The 21,963-nt window shown below is 35.9% G+C and overlaps 1 protein-coding gene across 1 annotated transcript in view; it reads right to left on the reverse strand.

Annotated features, from left to right (window-relative positions):
• Window positions 1–21,963, reverse strand: part of POLK (DNA polymerase kappa) — a 72,423-nt gene that overhangs the window by 38,794 nt on the left and 11,666 nt on the right. The window contains exons 2-3 of the mRNA XM_007461606.1: window positions 17,983–17,989; window positions 3,987–4,171 (exon numbers count right to left, since the gene is read on the reverse strand). Of these exons, the coding sequence (XP_007461668.1) occupies window positions 3,987–4,163 (177 nt within the window). The 5' untranslated portion in view covers window positions 4,164–4,171; window positions 17,983–17,989. The remainder of the gene's footprint in view (window positions 1–3,986; window positions 4,172–17,982; window positions 17,990–21,963) is intronic.

The following is a 21,963-nucleotide window of genomic DNA, read 5'->3' on the forward strand; positions in this document are numbered from 1 at the left end:
CACCAAGTTTTTGTAATTTTCAGGGTTCAACTGTTGCACTCCTGAAATTCCTTAAGACTTTCTATGTATTAGATCATGTCATCTGTGAACAGATAGTTTTAGTTCTTTGTTTCCAATCTTGATGCTTTTTATTTCTTTTAATTGCCTGACAGCACTGGCTAAAATGTTCAGAACTAGGTTGAAAAGAACAGGTGAGATTGGACATCCCTGCTTTGCTCCTGATTTTCGGGCAAAAGTGTTTAGTCTTTCACCACAAAGTATAATGACAACTATAGGGTTTTTTTTTTTTTTGATTTTTTTGTTTTTTGTTTTTAAATTTTTATTGGGGTGTATAGGTTTTTATAGATGTCCTTTTTAGGTTGCAGAAGTTCCCTTATATTTCAAGCTTATTAAGTTTTTAGCATGAATGGGTATAGGATTTTGTCAGGTATGATTTTTCTGCATCTATTGACATGACCATGTGTTTTTTGTCCTTAATTCTATTAACATGGTATAGTACATTAATTGATTTTTGGAGGCTAAACCAACCTTGCATTCTTAGGATAAATCCCATTTGGTCATGCTACATAATCTTAATATATTGTTGGATACAGTTTGCTAATATTTTGTTGAGGACTTCTACATTTATAAAGATCTATAATCTTCTGCTTGTCTGACTTTAGTATTAAGGGGATACAGGCCTCATAGAAAGAGCTGGGAAGTGTTCCATCCTTCTTTATTTTTTGGAAGAACTTGTGGAGTATTGGTATTATTTCTCCTTTAAATGTCAAATAAAATTCACCAGTGAATACCCAGGAAAAAACCATAATTCAAAAAGACACATGCACCCCAATGTTCATTGCAGCACTATTTACAATAGCCAGGTCATGGAAGCCACCTAAATGCCCACTGACAGACGAATGGATAAAGAAGATGTGGTACATATATACAATGGAAATATTACTCAGCCATAAAAAGGAACAAAATTGGGTCATTTGTTCAGACATGGATGGATCTAGAGACTGTCATACAGAGTGAGCTAAGTCAGAAAGAGAAAAACATATATTGTATATTAATGCATGTATGTGGAACCTAGAAAAATGGTACAGATGAACTGGTATGCAGGGCAGAAATTGAGACACAGATGTAGAGAACAAACGTATGGACACCAAGTGGGGAAAGCGGTGGGGTGGTGGTGGTGGTGTGATGAATTGGGCGCCGCGGGGGTGGTGGTGGTGGTGGTGTGATGAATTGGGCGATTGGGATTGACAGGTATACACTGATGTGTACAAAATGGATGACTAATAAGAACCTGCTGTATAAAAAAAAAAAAAAAAAAAAAAAATCACCAGTGAAGACATCTTGACCTGATCTCTTTTTTTCCTTTGGGTGGGGTGAGATTTTTAATTACTAATTTAATTTCTTTCCTTTTTATAGGTCTATTTAGATTTTCTGTATCTTCTTAAGTCAGTTTTGGAAAATTGTGAATGTCTAGAAATTTGTCCAATTTATTGGGATTTGTTTTAAAATACTCTAATTTCCACCTCCAAAGTTCAGTAGGGAGAGGTAAGTGAGAAAGATGAAACAGTATTTGTAAAAATGTTGATAACTGTTGATGCTGGGTGATGATTACCTGGGATTCACTATACTATTCTAATTTTGGGTATGTTTAAAATTTTCTGATAAAAGTTTTGAAAAAGTAAATTGCTATGGAGTGGCAAGAATTAGAAAATTTCAATTTAAGGAAGATATTTCAGATAAACTCACCCTTTCTCCCTACTAGAGGAATATATATTATATAAAGTATACAAATATATTAATATATAAAATACATAAGTATCTATTTTATGATTGATACATATTAATATCATACAAAATTTATATGGAAGAGCAAAGATTCAAGAATACCTAAGATACTCTTGTAAAAGAACAAAGGCCAAAAAAAGAGAACTTGTTCCAACAGATATCAAGACTTTAAAGTATTGTATTTAAGATCATGTTGTACAGTGCAAGAACAGACAAACAATCTATTAGAACAGTAGAAAACACTGCAGATTAGTAGGAAAGGATAGACTATTTAGTAAATGGTACTGAGACACGGGGAAGAAAGAGGGAAGATCTGATAGGGTCATCTAAGATAACTTAAATATTCTATTTCTTAACTTGAAAACTAGATTCATAGGTTTTACTCTTTGTCTTTAAAATAATTGTTATGATGAAAATTTCAAAGAAGTCTGAAACAGAAAAATATAGAGATTGCTATAATAAATATATAAAACTATCACTGAGATTTAACAACTGTTAACATTTTGCTTAATTTCCTTCAATGATTTTTTAAGTGAACTGTTTTAAAGTAAATTACAGATATAATGACATTTAGCTATTCTATAGAGTATTTTAGTATGCATCTTTAAAAATAAGGCCATTTTCCATAATAATATGTAATCATAATAACATTTCATAACTAATAAAATTAACAATAATTCCTTAATATTATCTAGTATCCTCCCTATATTCAAATTCCTCTAAATGTTCCAAATGTATTTGTTCCAACCAGGATCCAATCCATATGTTATACTTCCTTATTTCATCTCTTAATTATCTTTTATTGATACTTTTAAAATTGTATCTATATTTTATATGCTTAAAAATTATTTTTCCCTCAACTCTTTATTTTAGAATTTCCAAATATTCAAGAGTTGAAAGAATAGTACAAGGAACACCTATATGTCCTCACCTAGATTGACCAATTGTTGATATCCTGCTACATTCGGTTTCTCTCCCAACTCTTATGTGTGCTTGTGTGCACACACACACACATACACACACACTCACTCTCTCTTTCTCTCTCCACCCTCTTTTTTTGGCTAAACCATTGGAGAGTAAGTTGGTGCAGTTATCAGCATGCATTTGCTAAGAATAAGGATATTCTCTTAAATTTTACACCTTTCTGCATGGATATTTCATAATACATAAATGACACCCCCCAAATGGTAGAAAAAATACCATTAAAGAACTCTTTTATGATCTTGGAGAAAGTCATATGTAGTTAACTAATTCAAATATGTAAAAAGAAGCAAACGAAAAACTACTGCACAGGACTAAACTACCATGAGCAAAGTCAAAAGGTAAACAATAATCCAATGGAAAATTGTGCAAAGGGTAAGAAGAGACAGTGTGTAAAAAATACACATATAAGTGGCTTTTAAACATATGAAAAAGATGTACAATCTCACTTTTCATAAGAGAAATATAAATTAATGCGACCCTATGTTACCATAGACTGGCAAATCCAGAAGTATAGTAACACACTATGTTGGTATGGTTGCAGCATGGTAAAACATACTGTCACATATTGGCAGTGGAAATGTAAATTGATACAACTACTATGGAGGGCAATTGCACAATTCATTAAAAACTGCACATGCATATATCCTTTCATGCTATATGTATTTGGTGGAATAATTCCACTTCTGGGAATCTCTCCTATAGTTATATTTGCACATATGTAAAGTTATGAAATACAAGCTTATTCACTGTAGTATTGTTTGTAAAAATGAAAGACTAGAAATGACTTATTTTATGTCCATCCATAAAGATTCTGACTAGTTCAGTAAAGTATAGTATATCCACATATGCAGGCATAAAAAAGAATGAAGATCTCTAGTTTCTTATACAGAAAGACTTCAAAGATATATTAACTGAAATAAAAACAAAAAAACCACAATTGTACTATTCTCCTATTGGGGTGAAAAAAAAAGGGTGAAAAAGAAGATATATGTTATTTTGCTTTAACATGCATACTATGTGCATGTGAAGTAGAAAACTGGATGGCAAAAGCAACAGAAGAGAAGGGAAATTATTCTATATGCATTGTAGCTTAATAATTTTATATATTAAAATATTAAAAATTATAATTAAAAGGATATTTAAAACACTAATTTTCTTTTACACAGAAAGTTAAAAAGTTACTAAATTAAAGATATTGAAAGAAAAAAGAAACATACCTTTGTGGCTTCCATTATAATTTTGTTAATTTTCTCTTTATCTAACCCTTCCATTCCGGCTTTATTATCATTAAGTCCCACCCTTAGCAGAAGATCATCTTTGTAATTGTCATTCTTCTCATTTGTGCTGTCATTCTTCCTCTTTGTGCTGTCATTCTTCCCCTCTGTGCCATCCATGGTGTAAACTTAAAGTAAAAAAAAAAAAAGTTAAAGTTAAAATGGCTTTTTTGGGAGAGGGGTGGACATTTAAAAGTTAAAATGATATAGAAATTAGCAAAATAAAAATGACAGTTAAGATTTTTTGGCTATGGAGAAATAATTATTACTCAGATTTTTATCCCAAGATTGTCATACTCTTGGAGGGAATAAAGGAATCAACATTTCCTGCCAACCTGTGCTAGCCACTGTGCTTGGTGCTTTACACTTGAATTTTACACAGCAGCCCTGAAAGGTAGATATTATTATTATTATTTTTTTTTTTTTTTTTGCGGTACGCGGGCCTCTCACTGTTGTGGCCTCTCCCGTTGCAGAGCACAGGCTCCGGAAGCGCAGGCCCAGCGGCCATGGCTCACGGGCCCAGCCGCTCCGCAGCATGTGGGATCTTCCCGGACTGGGGCACGAACCCGCGACCCCTGCATCGGCAGGCGGACTCTCAACCACTGCGCCACCAGGGAAGCCCAAAGCTAGATATTATTATTCCCAATATAAAGAGAAAAGAAACCTAAGTTTTAGAACATGCCTAGCGACACAAATTTGATAGTAAGTGACAACATCTGTGTCCGACAGTTCATGTTTTTCCCATATTAATACACTGTATAAGAAATAAATACAAAATAACACTTTCCGTGCCTAACATTAAGATCAAAAACATTTATTACCTACTGTTTGCAGAGTTCCATTCTTAAATCAGTGAAAAAATATAGGAAGAAATATCTATCCACTTCCAGGAAATCTTTACATTTTACAATGTTATGTCACTTCTAAGACTGATTTCAAATAATAATTCTTCAGTGTCTTTATATAATTCTTTATAATTTACCTTCACATACATTCACTTTTAAAAACAATGATTACAACCATGCAAAGTAGACTTGCTCATTCTCATGTTAGAGAGAAAGAAATTTGAATTTCAGGAAGGTTAAATGAATTGCCCATCACAATGGGTAATTATGATAATAATTGATAATAAGCAATTATGATAATTATCTGATAATATGCAAAAGAACTAGGATTTCAATCCAAGTCTTCTTACTCCAAGTCTAAAGCAGCTACCATGACATCACAGCTGCCTCCAATTTGGGGTTCACTTATACTACAAATAAATGGCCAGGTGAATAGCTGCCATGAATCTACAACAAATTATGGCAGTGATTTCTCATTTGCACGATTTACAGAGGGTTCACTTATTCTACTCTGCCTTGAGGACCTTCCCTCCCCACCGCTCCCCTCCTCTTCCCTTCTTTTCTTTTCTTTCTATTTAACATCCATCACCATATATAGTTTTTTTCTTTCGTGTGATGAGAACTTTTAAGATCTACAAGTATAGCAACTTTCAAGTATACAATACAGTATTAACTATAGTCACCATGCTGTACATCTCCATGACTTATTTTATAATTGAAAGTTTATACCTTTTGACTCCCTTTACCTATTTCCCCCATTCCCCTACCCCTCACCCCTCCCAACCACCCCCCCATCCCTGCCACTGGCAACCACCAATCTGTTCTCTATGAGTTGTTTTTTGTTTTTGTTTTTAGATTCCACATATAAGTGAGGTCATACGGTATTTGAATTTCTCTGACTTATTTCACTTAGCATAATGCCCTCAAGAGGACCTTTTCTTGATAGCTGCTTCCATTTTTGACACCAGCAAAGAATAAAATAAATTATGGAAGGAAATTTGAATACTGTGATTATTAGTGACAGTTCCATTAGAACAAAAAAAGTGTATAACACAGTAGTTCTCAAACTTTGCGACACATTAGAGGGATGTCTGGAGGGATCTTAAAACTCTGGATGCCCAGGTTGTATCCCATATCAAATAAATCAGAAATTCTGGGCGTAATAGCCAGATACCAGTATTTTTAAGAGATGCCCAGATAATTCCAGTGTGCCCTAAAGTATTGGAACCACTAGTGATGTTGTTTCCAGGTACCTAAGGGAATATAGTTTGATTTTCTGTTCTTATCATTTGAATTTTTTTCTCTTCAGCTTTCACATTCAGCCTAATATTATCCTGTATTTTGCCTTATGCTTCAGTAATCCGATAATTTGTTATTTTCTAGTGAAACAGGTGAATGTAATTCATTCATAATTTCCCCAAACCAACACTACTGAAGAGGGAAGAGGCTAAATGCAGACATCCTACATTTAAGCTGCCTTGTCCTTTAAATGTTAAAATGTACGAAAGGAAAAGAAACAATTATTGAATGCCTACTATTTCACATATAGTATATTACTTAGCCCCAAAACTCTGAGAATTGGTTTTGGTCCTTAATTGGCGAGAAGAACTGGGCTATCAGCAATACTGGAGCCAGGCAAAGTTGTGAGATAGGTAAAGTTAGTTTTCATTACCTTGCTGCCTTGTTTTTTTTTGGCCGCACTGAGTGGCTTGTGGGGATATTAGTTCCCCGACCAGGGATCAAACCTGGGGCATTGGCAGTGAGAGCCCGGAGCCCTAACCACTGAACCGCCAGGAAATTCCCACCTTGCTGCCTTGTTGATGCCCCATCACCAGGTAACATATATCCAGTTTCATGGGCACAGACTTAGTATCATCTACATGCTAATGACTTGCAAGTTTACAGCTCTAGTCCAAATGCCTGCCTGACATCTCAAATTTAGCAAGTCTGAAACTGACCTTCTCATCTGCCTCCATCCCCAAAACCAGCTCTAATTTCAGCCTTCCTCATCTCAGTTGAGGGCAACTCTAACCCCCTCCAATTGCTCATGCAAAAAACCTTGTAGTGATTCTTGACTCTCCTCTTTATCACACCCCACATCCAAACCGTCAGGAAATCCTGTGGGCTCTACTTTCAAAATGCACCCTGAATGTAACCTCCTCTCACTATTTTCACTGCTTTCACACTAGTCTGAACCACCATTATTTCTTGCCTGGATTATTGCAATAGCAATAATCTTAAATAGTCTCTGTTCCTACCCTTGCCCTCCTATAGTCAATTATCAACACAGTAGCCCAACTGATTCTTCTAAATCATGAGTTAGGTCATAACACTCCTCTAATAAAAACTGTACAATGGCACCTCATCTCACTCCAGTATAAAACCCCAAATCTTTACAGAATCTGTATCCCTATTACCTGTTACCTGTCTACCCTCATACCTAATACTCTCCCCCTTGCTCACTGCTTTCCAACTTTGCTGTTCCTCAAATCAGAGAGGCACACTCTGACCTGGAGGCCTTTTGCACTGGCTGTTCCTTCCTCCTCGAGGGTTCTTTGGCCAGATATCCTCTTGTCTAAACCCCCTTATCTCCTTCAAGTCTTGGCTTAAATGTCACCTTCTTAATAAGGGCATATCCTGACTTCCCTATTTAAAATTGTAGCCTGATTATCCCTCCTACACCCTCTTTCCAATGCCCCATTGCTTTTCATCGTTTACTTACTTATTATGTTTATCATTCCCTAACATAAGTTTACTTACTTATGTTTATTGTCTACCTCTCCTGTGAAAACGCAAGTTCCATGAGGGCAGGGAACTTTTTTCCCCACTGATGTATACCAAATGCCTCAAACAGTGCTTGGCACAGAGTAGGTGGTCAATAAACATTTGTTAAATGATCAAACTCAGTTTATATCATTTTCTCATTCTTTTATTCACATAGCAAGTTAACAAAATCACATTAAAAGATTGGTAGAAAAACTGCTTTTCTGAAGTTAATTTAAAACTACTTTGTTTTCCCTTATTTCAATATTACATATGTAAGGACAAGTCTATGAGCTTAACCACTTTTGATTTTATAAGCCTTATTTTCCTATGATATTTCATGGTTAAATTGGTTTATTAAAGCTTTCAGGACTTCTATTATAATATAAGAATATTTTGAATTTACACATTAGAATGCTTGCTAGCCTCCATTAATTTTTTAATAATATTAAAAAATTCTAGCTGGTATTTCTACTTTGGGAAATTAAGTTACTTTGTTAAATTTAATTTGTTCAATTAATATTTTTCAATTATATCTAAATCTAAGAAGAATCAATGGACAAAGGTAATAAACAACATACTAAGTTTTAGTATACTTGGATCTCTATGAGTTCCTTTTGGTACTATCATTTGTGTGTTACTATGGTGAGTCTGCTTTTGCTGTTATTGGTTAGTATTTCTGTTATTTTCAAATTTCTAAAATTTCTCATTAGCACTGGTTATCTGTATTCTTCCCATTAGCTCTGAGTTTCTTTATCTAGAAGTCCACAAATTGAAAGGGGGAGCTTCTAGCAGAGATGATCACATAATATAACAAAGTATGATAAATTCCGTATTTTTCTGGGAAGTGAGATTTAGTACTACTTCAAATGGCTTTGTAAGGACAGCATCTAATGGAAGTGCCTAGTAGGATGTCTGGTACATGATAAACTCACAATCAATACTTATTATTTATTATTATTCTTAAAGTTAAGCCAAATTTCCAGAGCTGTGAAAATCACTAGTCCTACCTTTCTTACTTCGCTCTTTAAGATAAAGAGACTCTAAAAGGGAACAGGGTACACTGTGAGCATCCTTGAGAAAAAGCTAATGTTCACAGGTCATATAGATGAATTTTGTTTTGCTTCCAAAGAAGTATTTGTCCTACGATTACTATGCACTCACATACAGTCACATATATAGTCCCAAGGTCTATGAATGGATATAACTGTGACTTACAAACAAAAAATTTTTTTGAGAAAGAGAATAGTCAAACATTTTTATAGTTCAATATTACAGAATACAGTCTGTTAACTTCAATTCAGAAGCTGCACAAACAGTAATGCACAGCTCAAAGGAAAGAACTCTGGGTTCCTGTGGTTTAGCATATTGGTTTAAAAGCACATTTTCTCTGAAAATATTCAAATTCTTCCAGTCTGATTCTACCACTGACTATTCTGGTTACCAGTTGTAAAATGTAAGGGCAACCTCTGTTTTGGTGATAGTAAGAAAGGAAAATTAGAATTTTTCAGAAGGAATTCTAAGAAAGAAGTTTTCTGTGGTAGGGTTCCTCCTCCGTATAAAAACCACACAAAACTATGTAAACAGTATCAAAAGTGCTTAGCATATTGACCAAAGTCACCTGGAATTAATCTACCAGGAAACAGGTAAAATATACTAAGGGTAACAGAGAGAGAGAAGGAAAGGATCAAGCAGGAGGGGAAGGAAGAGGGGAAAGAGGAGGAGGGAAAACTAAACTATAGTAGGCTCCTAGACAGAGCTTGCTTCCTATTTCTAACATACTGTAAATAACCAAACTCAATAACCACGCCCCCCCAGAAAACCTTTATATGTCTTAAGAACAAATATTATTTTTAAATCCCTCAAATGTTCAAATATTTAATGTCTGAACAGATTAAGCACCCAGTACAAAACTTCAGACTGTGATTAAATGTTCTTTTTACAATCTACACTTACAGTGAATTAAATGTATCAAATTAAGAATATTACTCTAATTTTAATGTAGTAATTTCCACATTAATGCCTGACTTAAAGTTTTCTTTTTCATTTTCATTTCTTATAAAAAAGTTTTTCAAATTTTCAAGAAAATTAAAAAATCACAACCTTAAGACTTTAACAGATTAATTTGTTAACATGTTCCTCTCCAATTATTTTACACACACATATATGAACACATATACTCAAACTGCATGCCTACAATCTTTTTAAGAAATTAACATTTAAAAAATAAATTTATTTATTTAATTTATTTTTGGCTGTGTTGAGCCTTTATTGCTGTGCATGGGCTTTCTCTAGTTGCGGTGAGCGGCGGCTACTCTTCGTTGCGTCACACAGGCTTCTCATTGCGGTAGCTTCTCTTGTTGTGGAGCACGGGCTCTAAATGCACAGACTTCAGTAGCTGTGGCACACAAGTTCAGTAGTTGTGGCTCGCAGGCTCTAGAGCCCAGGCTCAGTAGTTGTGGCACACGGGCTTAGTTTCTTTGCAGCACGTGGGATCTTCCTGGACGAGGGCTTGAACTTGTATCCCCTGCATTGGCAGGGGGATTCTTAGCCACTGTGCCACCAGGGAAGTCTCTACAATTTCTATATGATAGGACTTAAAGCACAGAGGCACCTCTGTATTTTTAGCTTTAGTTTTTTATATCTTTGCAAAATAAGATGTACAAAAATTTCAAAATTATTTGAGATAGGATTATCTGCAATATTTAAAAATTTATATGTATCACTGAGAGAAAGAATAGAAATTATGTAACCCCACAGATCTTAAACCAAGGGGATGTATGCTAAAAGAAAACTTAAGTTGGGAGTTCCCTGGCAGTCCAGTGGTTAGGACTTGGCGCTTTCACTGCTGTCCCCTGGGTTCAATCCCTGGTTCAGGAACTAAGATCCCATAAGCCACATGGCTTGGCCAAAAAAACCCTCAAACTTTCACCAAGGATTTAAGGTCTATTCTTTAAGAGAGAACCATGCATATATTCTCTTCAATTGTCTTTTTCCTTCCTGAGTTGCCTATTAATTTATTTCAAAGATGAATGAGACAGAAGGCAGTCAACAACCCTACACTCTACATAATCCTACAGATGTATAAAATTTGCACTTAGAGAATAATAAATTGAAATTATCTGCTTCTTAGTACAGAATGAAATACATCCTGATACAAAACACATTAACTAAACATCAGTTCAGGGACTTCCTTGGCAGTCCAGTGGTTAAGGCTCCACACTTCCAATGCAGGGGGCACAGGTTTGATCCCTGGTTGGGGAACTAAGAGCCCACATGCTGTGTGGTGTGGCCAAAAAAAAAAAAAAATCAGTTCAAAGGTAAATTCCCAAAGCTCAGTTTATACATTCCTATTCTGGTGATGAGTTTCATATTTTGTAAAAAGTCTTCCAGGTTCTTTAACAAGGAAAACTTTGTTTATACTCACACAAAGGAGGTAGGCCAAGAATTTATTTACTTTTGTAGATGTGATACCAAACGGATTAATTGCTTTAGTTGAGGTATATAGTAAAGCACACAAACCTTAAGGGATAGTTGAATACATATGGTCTTAGAAAAGGAGGAAAAGGTTCTCTTGTAGTACCATTTTGGGTATTGTAATAATTTTTAAAATTCTACAATCTCAAATGTTACCATTTTAATATAGAATTGCATAAGAAGCCGGATAATATGGGAAGGTTACACCACTAGTAGGAAATTTCAACTATTATATTATCACTATACTATCTCCTGTATTATTGGAAGGAAAATATTTAATAAAGTCAGAAAGAGTTGTACAGGATATTATTTTATTTTCCTATCCTGGGAAAATGATCACTTCAATTACCCCCTCTGACAAATGGCTCCAATTTTTTCTGAGCCCTAATCTTGATCCACTGCTGATTTCTTAAATTTCTTATAGCTCTAATAGTCTACGGCAGGAGTTTAAAATATTTTTAGCAACGTAACCCTTTCACATGAAATCTCAAACTTTTCCTTAAATCTTTGCTCTACAAATGCTGTACAGCTTTCTTATAATTTCTTCATATATATTCTATCACTAAAGTAAAAGAATAGGTAGCCTAAAGAAAAGGAAAAGTTAATAATAACCTTCATTTCTTTGGTTCTCCTGATTCCTTAGAAATACCTGTGTGAACACTGATATATACTGAAATTGTTACCAACTCCAAGACTGAACTAAGAGTTTTCAGCTGACAATTGTTTACTATTGATGAATTTTAAAAGATGGTTTCCATAAGAAGTCAGGATCTAAAAATCATTATTATTATGTTTTCTTCCTGGTCTTATACATGCCTGAAAACCAGAAACAAAAAATTAAACATCCAGAAAATCTGCCAATCATAGGAAAAAAATTAGCAAGAAGTTGTGATTTTGTAGTAGTTAACCCAAAATGATTTAAAATATATCCACATGCCTCCCCCCAACCCTAATAAATAAAAAACTCCATAAGTATCTGACTTTTGTTCAGATTATACTCTGTTAAAAGAACTTTGGTTTTAAAAATTAACAACGTATTTGTAAATTATTACTAACATAGTTATGAAAATACATTTAAATAGACATGACATAGAAGAGCATCTGATAACAATGGATCTGGAATTTATATTAAATTAGCAAAAATAATTATTCTTGATGAGATGATCTCTTTCAGGATTATATGCTATAAATGGGGGGGTAATAATGATTTGGTTTTAGTGATACTAAATTTGTTCTGAAGCATCAAATAACATTAAAGGAAGGTTTGTGAAAGGAGCATAAATTTAAAAACCCTTGCAAAACACTGAGCTAGAATAATTTATTAAACTATCATCTCTTATACAATAAAAGTCATTTATGTTAACTAATGTTATTAACCCATAAAAGCAAAAGTAGTCCAGACTTACTGATATGTATTTTTTTCATAACTAGATCTAAATATGCTAACTGCTTATTTTAATATTCAGAAGACTTAATAAAAAGAGTTCAGTTCTAAGAGGAATTTTGACACAGTGCAAAAAGTATGTGCTTTGGGGACTTCCCTGGTGGCACAGTGGTTAAGAATCTGCCTGCCAGTGCAGGGGACATGGGTTCGAGCCCTGGTCTGGGAAGATCCCACATGCTGTGGAGCAACTAAGCCCATGCGCCACAACTACTGAGCCTGCGCTCTAGAGCCCGTGAGCCACAACTCCTGAGCCCATGTGCAACAACTATTGCTGGAGCCCGTGTGCCTAGAGCCACTTGTGCTCCGCAACAAGAGAAGCCACTGCAATGAGAAGCCTGCGCACTGCAATGAGTAGCCCCCACTGGCCACAACTAAAGAAAGCCCGAGCGCAGCAACAAAGACCCAGCACAGCCAAATATAAATAAATAAATAAATTTATTAAAAAAAAAAAAAAAGAGTATGTGCTTTGAAGCCAGAAAGACCTGGACTGAAATTTAAACTGTGAAACTTAACTAAATTGTGTCTTCTTAGGCAATTTATGTGATTTCAAAGTGTATGAATCTTGGTATTCTGCTCTGCTCTCCTCAGGGTTTCTGAGGATTAAATGTGTGATATATAAGAGCCCACAGCGCAGTAAACATATAGAATGCGTGCAACAAATGTGGAGTCTCTCCTCTCACTTTCATTCTTACTTATTTCTCTAAAATGTGATGAAGCCTACAGGCCTGGCTGTAAATATGAGCCTGTAATCAATTGAGAAATGATAGAAAAATAAGAAAAATCTTAATTACTAAATAAATGACAAGTGAAAAAAATCACACACACATTCTCCCTCATCTCCATACACAAAAAATGCCACCTAACTTTAGGGAAGTTGGAAAGAACAAATGGCACCCACCCTTTGGATCCTGTGGAACTCAGTGAACCAAATGGGAATATTCTTCATGGCTTTCAAGGCTATACCACTGACATGATCCTAAAATTCAAATCAAGATACCAAGCAATTATATTTTAGTTTACCTTAAGTGTATGAATATAATATTAAGGTAATCAAGTCTAGACATATTTGAAATTTCAACATTAATACCTAATGTTGAATTCGATCTCATAATGATTAACTTGTATGAATGTACTGTCATGTTTGGCATGGATGATTTAAAAATCACGTATATTACTGTCTAGAATATGTACAGAAATACTTTATATTAATGAAGCTTGACAAATAAATGCATTTTTAATATTTAAAAAATCACATTAATATACTTGTAAGAATAAATCAAGTTTTCAGAGTAAGGTTTTTAATTAAATTCCAGAATATTCCCAAGACAATCTCTGGAACTCTAGTTTAGAACATGTATATTCTAAAAATTAACAAATAATTTTCATCCCTTAATCTAAAAATGCACTTGTATTATATAACCTGCACAGGTAAGCAAGATGTATCTCTGCCTCTGTAGGACACCATAATTTTCTTTAAAAAAGGAAAATGAATCCCTTGCTTTGGTTTCCTTACGGAATTTTTCTTTTTGATTTCCAATCTAATAATCATTGGAAATGTTTCTACCTTCCTTACCAGCCTGAAAGGTTGGGAGTCAAGCAAACTCTGAAAACAGCATCCATTTATTTCAACAGAGATTAGAACCATATAACTTGTTACCTCCTTTACTCAAAGGTTTAGAGCTAAGACTAATAGCAACCTTGATTTGGGACTTAAAATCTGGCTTCTTGCTATGTGATTATAATTATAAACCGTTAAAATAAAGTATTGGTTTTTACTAAAGGGAGAACTTCAATTTATCAGATTTCAGAATTTTAAACCATAATGGCATTAGCATATTTGTAAAACCTACTAAGTTAATATTTTTGCCAAAAAGCCCTTGCCCAACGCCAGTAAATTATGGTTAACTAACCCTGCTATTAAATCTGCACATGATATAAAATTATGAAAATTGATCAAGTGTTGACAGTAGCTTCCAGCATGTGAAGCACTCATTTCTATACTGCCAAGTACAATAAGAAACAAAATTTCATTTACAAATGAAATACCCATTTCCTAATACTACTAAAATAATTATCTTTAATAATACTTCACAGATGCTAGGAAAAACAAGAAAAAGGCACAACAAAAAAATACTATGTGTAATTCAGTGACCCACTTCTTAAAGACAGAATACAGCAGAAGTAATAAGATGTCATGTCCAAGAATGGGTTATAAAACAATGTGACGTCCATCTCGAATATTCTCATTCTCACTTGGATTACTCACTCTGGGGAAGCCAGCTGCCATGTGAAGCAGCCCTGAGAGGAGCTCCATGTTTGTGAGCTTAGAAGTAGATCCTCCTCCAATCAAGTCTTCAGATAAGACTACAGCCCTGCATAAGAGCTTGACTGCAACCTTTTGAGCCAAAGGCACTCAGTTAAGCCCCACCAGGATTCTTGATGCACAGAAACGGTGAGATAGTTAACATATATAGCTTTTAAAAATATATATATATTTACAGCTTACTATCAAATTTTGTAATTATCTCAGCATGGAACACCACCAGTCTACAGACCACATTTTGAGTAGCAGTGCTTTAGAACAGCTGTTTTCTTTTTTCCTTCCTTCCTTCTACCCTTCCCTCCCTCCTTCCTTCCTTCCTTTCCTTCTTTCCTTCTTTCTTTCCTTCCTTCTTTTGCTGCCCCACGCTGCTTGTAGCATCTTAGTTCCCAGAGTCCTAACCACTGGACCACCAAGGAACTCCCCAAGTGTTTTCATTTGAATAAAGGTGAAAACTGTAAACATACTAATAAACTGATCAACTAAATAACTTTTATGCCAAATAACTTTTTCTCCTAGAATATATGCAAAAAAAATTAGGCAATATTTTTTATACTTAGTACAACTAAAATATAAACTTCCGAGAGGGCAAAAACTGGTACAGTGCTAGGTCATTGAGCCTGTTATTTAATAAATGTATGCTGAATGAGTGGCTGATGGGCAGACTAATATACAGGAAGCAATAAAATTAATGGTAACACCTCAGTTAAGTCTTTTTAAATGCAATCAAAAGTTAGCATTTGGATCTTACAGTGTTTTACATTCATCATCCTATTTAATTTTCTGGAGAGATGAGGAAACAGAAGTGCAGATTTAGTAAATATCTTAGATAAGGTCATAGAGATTTGCAACTATTTCAGATCTGGCTTCAAAGCCATCACACTTAACCACTACACTATAAATACAAAGAAGATGAAATAGAAAATTAGTAAAATTAAAATAAAAAAGAAGAATAGTTGTTTTGTAGACTGATATGGAAGTAACATCAAAGTGGTGTGAATGATAATAGATAAAATATCATACATTCACTGTAATAGAAAGCACAAGTTAGGGTCTAAATTTATTTTTTGTTGTTGTTGTTGTTGTTGTTGTTTTTTGCGGTACGCGGGCCTCAGTGCTATGGCCTCTCCCGTTGCGGAGCACAGGCTCCAGACGCGCAGGCTCAGCAGCCATGGCTCACGGGCCCAGCCGCTCCGTGGCATGTGGGATCTTCCCAGACCGGGGCACGAACCCGTGTCCCCTGCATCGGCAGGCGGACTCTCAACCACTGTGCCACCAGGGAAGCCCTAAATTTATTTTTAAATGACGTCATGGTCTTGAAAACTCTCTAAAAGCCTAGGAAGTCTTCAGATGAAGAATATGAAATAATAACAAGAAAACTAAAATCAAATTAAAAAAATATGATGTTCATGCAGACTTTTCTAAAAACCAGGAACTTTTAAAAGCGTATCCTGAAATGTGAGAAACACTATACAAAGAAAAATACATTTGGGGATCAATGCAGATCTTCCTAGTGATCCAAAGGGCAATTTCTTCAATAAACATAGCAACTAAAATAAACAGTTCGTTTTTACCAGGCATTGTCTTACCTAATAACTTAAATAAAAATCAATTATCAAAATAAAAGGCTCTAGGGACTTCCCTGGTGGCACAGTGGATAAGACTCTGCACTCCCCAATGCAGGGGGCCCTGGTTCGATCCCTGGTCAGGGAACTAGATCCCACATGCATGGCACAACTAAGAGTTCGCATGTCGCAACTAAGGAGCCCTGGAGCTGCAACTAAGGAGCCTGCCTGCCACAACTAAGACCCACTGCAAACAAATAAATAAATATATTTTTTAAAAAATAATGTTAATTGTACTTTAATGACACTGAAAACAAAATGGGCACTGATTGTATCTTGAGACCAGAACCTTGTCCCCGCCCCCAAAAAATAAATAAATAAAAGGTCCTATATTTCTCCCTAAAGTGACACATGAAATAAAGGGAAAGCATTATTCATAAAAAGAAAGACTTCCTCTGAAAATGAGAGCTTCTTAGGTATGGTCTTGGTACAAGTCAAAGTAGCAGCAAAAATGATTTCTCTTTTACAGTACTGTCAGCCAAACACTCTAAAGTCGGGGGAAAAAATAAAACAGATGAAAATAGAAAATATGAAATTCTGGAAGGTTAGCTACATTTGCTGAAAATATGAATAAATGATAACTAACATTTTCTAACAACTTACCATATGCTAGGCAGGTACTAACTGCTTGAGAAGCATTCTCTAATTTGTTCTTCATGATTATTCACTAATTTAGATATTATCCCAACAGAGTAAATATTAGTAAAATATATAAGGAAATTGAGGCTTAGAGAATTTATGTAATTCACCCATGATCACAGGAGGTGTCCAAGCTGGAATTCAAATCCAGATTCTGTCTCCAGAGCCCACATTTTAAATCTGTACGCTAAATATATAAATACTGCCTAAGATGCCAGTAGGTTTATTTTACCTTCATTCTTTTTTTTTCGGCGGGGGGGCTGCGTTGGGTTTTCGTTGCTGCATGTGGGCTTTCTCTAGTTGTGGCGAGTGGGTGCCACTCTTCATTGCGGTGCGCAGGCTCCTCATTGCAGTGGCTTCTCTTGCTGTGGAGCATGGGCTCTAGGTGTGCGGGCTTCAGTAGTTGTGGCATATGGGCTCTAGGACATGCGGACTTCAGTAGTCGCAGCACGTGGGCTTAGTTGCTCCGCAGCATGTGGGATTTTCACGGACCAGGGATTGAACCTGTGTCCTCTGCATTGGCAAGCGGATTCTCAACCACTGTGCCACAAGGGAAGTCCCTTACCTTCATTCTTGAAAGATATTTTCATCAGACATAGAATTGAGTTGACAGTTATTTTCTTTCAGTACTTTTCAGATGTTGCTTCACTGTTTTCTAGTCTCCATTGTATCTGTTAAGACCACAATCATTCAAACTGTTGTTCCTTATATATGATGTGTCATTTCTTTCTGACTGCTTTCAAGTTTTTCCTCTTAATCTCTGGTTTCAGCAGTTTGGTCATGATGTGCCTAGACACACACCTTCCTTCAAAGGACAGATCTAGACCAGGTTCCTATATTCTCTGTGAACAGTTCCTTCTACTCCTGCTTCCTCTTCATCTGCCCTTTTAAAGGTCTGAAGGTTTTCTCTGTCTCTGATATGCAGCAGAGCTGCCTTCTTCATCCCCTACTACCCTCATATTGCATATATTTAATTTTTTCTCTTTTTCTAAAATTTCCCCTAATGAGAAAGAGAAAAAATGCTTTCCAAGGCTTCAAAAATTCCCAACATTTCTTTTCCAAGACTATGACCTACAAAATTTATTTGAATTATGTACCTGAAATATCGAGCATTATACTAATCTTACTCACAATATAGTTTGGGTTCTCATTCCATAAAAAACTAGCAATAATCCCTAGAAAGAAGCAAAGGGCTTTGTGGAGAAGGGCTTTGTCTTTGGAATTTACCAGCGTTTCTTTACTTCACACATCTTTTAATATGTCTGCTTGAGACTAAAGTAAATAATATTCCATGTTGGTCACTGATTCCCTTGAATTCCAGTTGGTTTTTGATAATCCTCTTAGATTATGATGTATAAAGTATGGTTCCACTGTGAAATGCTTGCTACAATGGGATATACATGATAGCCATGCATTTTTTTATGTGAAAAATTCTGTTAATATTTTAGATATTTCTAACAAAAATGACCTATTGAGATGTCCCTAAGGTCAGATATTTATTATATACTTTATACTTTAAAAAAAAATTACTCTATAGTTCAGATTTGGTTATGAAATAAGATTAGAAATGTGGTCATATTAACCCTTGGTATACCACAAAGATCTATTAGACTCAATTTTAGTTTTAGAGGATTTTTCTTTGAGCAAGTTTATTGTAAGCATTGATATTTCAAATCTTATTCCTTCTTAGGAATCTTCCAAAGAACAAAAAACATTTATTCTTTTTTTATCAGAATAAAATTCACCTTATCTTGCAATTTCTGTATGGATCTATTTGAATCCTTTGTAAATTGAAGATACATTATGGTGATTTCTATAAACTGAAGATATTTTATGGTATCTTAGGGATCTTATTTTTCCTATATCTTGAGTATTTTGTTATTTTATCATCCTAGGAATTATTTAATCATTACTAATCAATTATTTTTTCAAATAATAATAAAATGGAATGGAACCATCTAGAAAGATGATCTAGTAGTAAAATAAATCATCACTATTACATTGTTCTTCAGTTTTCTTATTGTGCTGCCCATAGTATCATATCTTTGAAAGAAAGTATAAGAGAAGCATAGACACTATTTTTTTTTTTTTTTTGCGGTACGCAGGCCTCTCACTGTTGTGGCCTCTCCCGTTGCGGAGCACAGGCTCCAGACGCGCAGGCTCAGTGGCCATGGCTCACGGGCCCAGCCGCTCCACGGCATGTGGGATCCTCCCGGACCGGGGCACAAACCCGCGTCCCCTGCATCGGCAGGCAGACTCTCAACCACTGCGCCACCAGGGAAGCCCCAAGACACTATTTTTGCAGGGATTTTTTTTGTTTGTTTGTTTTGGGGGGCTTGTTTTTTGGTAGTTTTCATTAAACATAGTTGAGAGTTCTAAATTTTTCATTTTCTGCCCATACTGGCAGAAAGAGGAAATTTGACAGAAGAGTTTCACAATTATCAGAAAAATCAGAAGATAAATGTAAAGAGATTAATAGCACTCTAAACTATAATGATGGTGAAATTAATTTTATAAGCAAAATCTCAGACTGAAATTTCAGATGATTCAAATAGATATATTTTCTGAAACTCAAAAATCAATGAATAAACAATTCACTTTTAAGAATAAAAAGAAATATGGCATTCCCACCCAGTTTGTCATTCAACAGGAAGGACTTCATCACAGCATATTTTGCAACAAGAATTTGGAATATCCCATTTTGCTAGCAGGATGTATGACACTGTTCTTTCAGCCTTTGTGATGTTTGTGCACTAAAAGTTACTTAATATAGTTTGTAAGTGCACAAATGCTTAATGCAGATATTATACAAAAGGGATAGGAAAGAAATAGATGATGAAGAAGTGAAAACTTTATTGGTCTTCATTCTAACTAGTGTTTATAAATATAAAAATGAAAATGTTTTACAATTATGAAGGAAAGAAAATGTTTTTTCTCTTTAACAAGATTATGAGAGGTCAAAGTTTTTAATGTCATTGCACTTGGATGATGTAAGCGCAAGATAAAGAGCCAGAAGTAATGATAAGCTAGAATCTATTAAAGATGCATATGAAATCTGGGATATTTATTTATTTATTTATTTATGGCTGTGTTGGGTCTTCATTGCTGCACGTGGGCTTCCTCTAGTTGCGGCGAGTGGGGGCTACTCTTTGTTGTGGTGCACGGGCTTCTCATTGTGGTGGCTTCTCTTGCTGCGGAGCATGGCTCTAGGCATGCGGGCTTCAGTAGTCGTGGCACACAGGCTCAGTAGTTGTGGCTCGTGGGCTCCAGAGCACAGCCTTCAGTAGTTGTGGCGCATGGGCTAGCTGCTCCGCAGCATGTGGGATCTTCCCGGACCAGGGCTCCAACCCGTCTCCCCTGCATTGGCAGGCGGACTCTTAACCACTGCGCGCACCACCAGGCACAGTGGCATGTGGGATCTTCCCAGACCAGGGCTCAAACCTGTCTCCCCTGCATTGGCAGGAGGACTCTTAACCACTGCACCACCAGGGAAGCCCTGGGATCTTTATTTTTTAAATGGGTAGTTCCAGGATCATGCATAAAAGTCGATGAGCAGCTAGAGTTACTTTCAAAGGACATTACCTATTTCAGGAAAATATGAAATAAAAACCTATGCTTACTAAGTTTTGATTTTTATTACAATTTCTAATAACAATGTTGTTCACTATCCCTTTACTGTTACTTTTCAAGATTATTCGTAAATTACTCCAAAATATAAAAAATAAAATGATAATAAATGCCAATTACTACTTTTCATGATACAAAAGAGTTAAATCAATACATAACTCCTTTATCAACATTGGACAAAAGGATGATTGCAACAGGCTCTAGAGATCACTTAAATTATTTATGGGTAGGGACTTCCCTGGTAGTGCAGTAGTTAAGAATTCGCCTGACAATGCAGGGGACGTGGGTTGGAGCCCTGGTCCTGGAAGATCTCACGGGAAGATCCCACATGCTGCAGAGCAACTAAGCCCACGAGTCACAACTACTGAAGCCTGTGAGCCGTGCTCCGCAAAAAGAGAAGCCACCGCAATGAGAAGCCCACGCACCGCAATGAAGAGTAGCCTCCACTCGCCAGAACTAGAGAAAGCCTGCGTGCAGCAATGAAGACCCAAGGCAGCCAAAAATTTAATTAATTTTAAAAATTATTTATGGGTAATTAGAACATAGTCTTGCTAGCAAACACACTCCTTTAGTTACCAGTCATAGAAAAAAATTGTAGATTGGCTACATAATATGTTATTGCAGCTTGAAAATGTATGTGGATGAATTTTCTTTTAAGAAAATTGTCAAACTAAGGAAAAAGTATTCAACATACCTAGAAAGTAACAGATGCTTAAATGTTTAATAATACTTGTCATAGTTGTTGTTGTTTGTCTAAATAAAGTTGGCCCTCCGGTATCTGCAGTTTCCATCTCTGGGGATTCAACCAACCAATGCATCTGCAGTTGGCTGAATCCGCAGATGTGGAACGCAGATGTGGCAGGCCAACTATACTATGTTGCTATTATACGAGGGACTTGAGCATCCTCGGGGTCCTGGAAACAAACCCAATCCCCAGAGGATACTGAGAAAACTGTATATGTATTAAAAGTACATAGTATAGGGCTTCCCTGGTGGCGCAGTGGTTGAGAGTCTGCCTGCCAATGCAGGGGACACGGGTTCGTGCCCCGCTCCGGGAAGATCCCACATGCTGTGGAGCGGCTGGGCCCGTGAGCCACGGCTGCTGAGCCTGCGCGTCCGGAGCCTGTGCTCCGCAACGGGAGAGGCCACAGCAGTGAGAGGCCCGCGTACCGCAAAAAAA

The sequence above is a fragment of the Lipotes vexillifer genome, unplaced genomic scaffold (assembly GCF_000442215.2).
Source record: "Lipotes vexillifer unplaced genomic scaffold, Lipotes_vexillifer_v1.1 scaffold779, whole genome shotgun sequence".
Classification (NCBI taxonomy): Eukaryota; Metazoa; Chordata; class Mammalia; order Artiodactyla; family Lipotidae; genus Lipotes; species Lipotes vexillifer.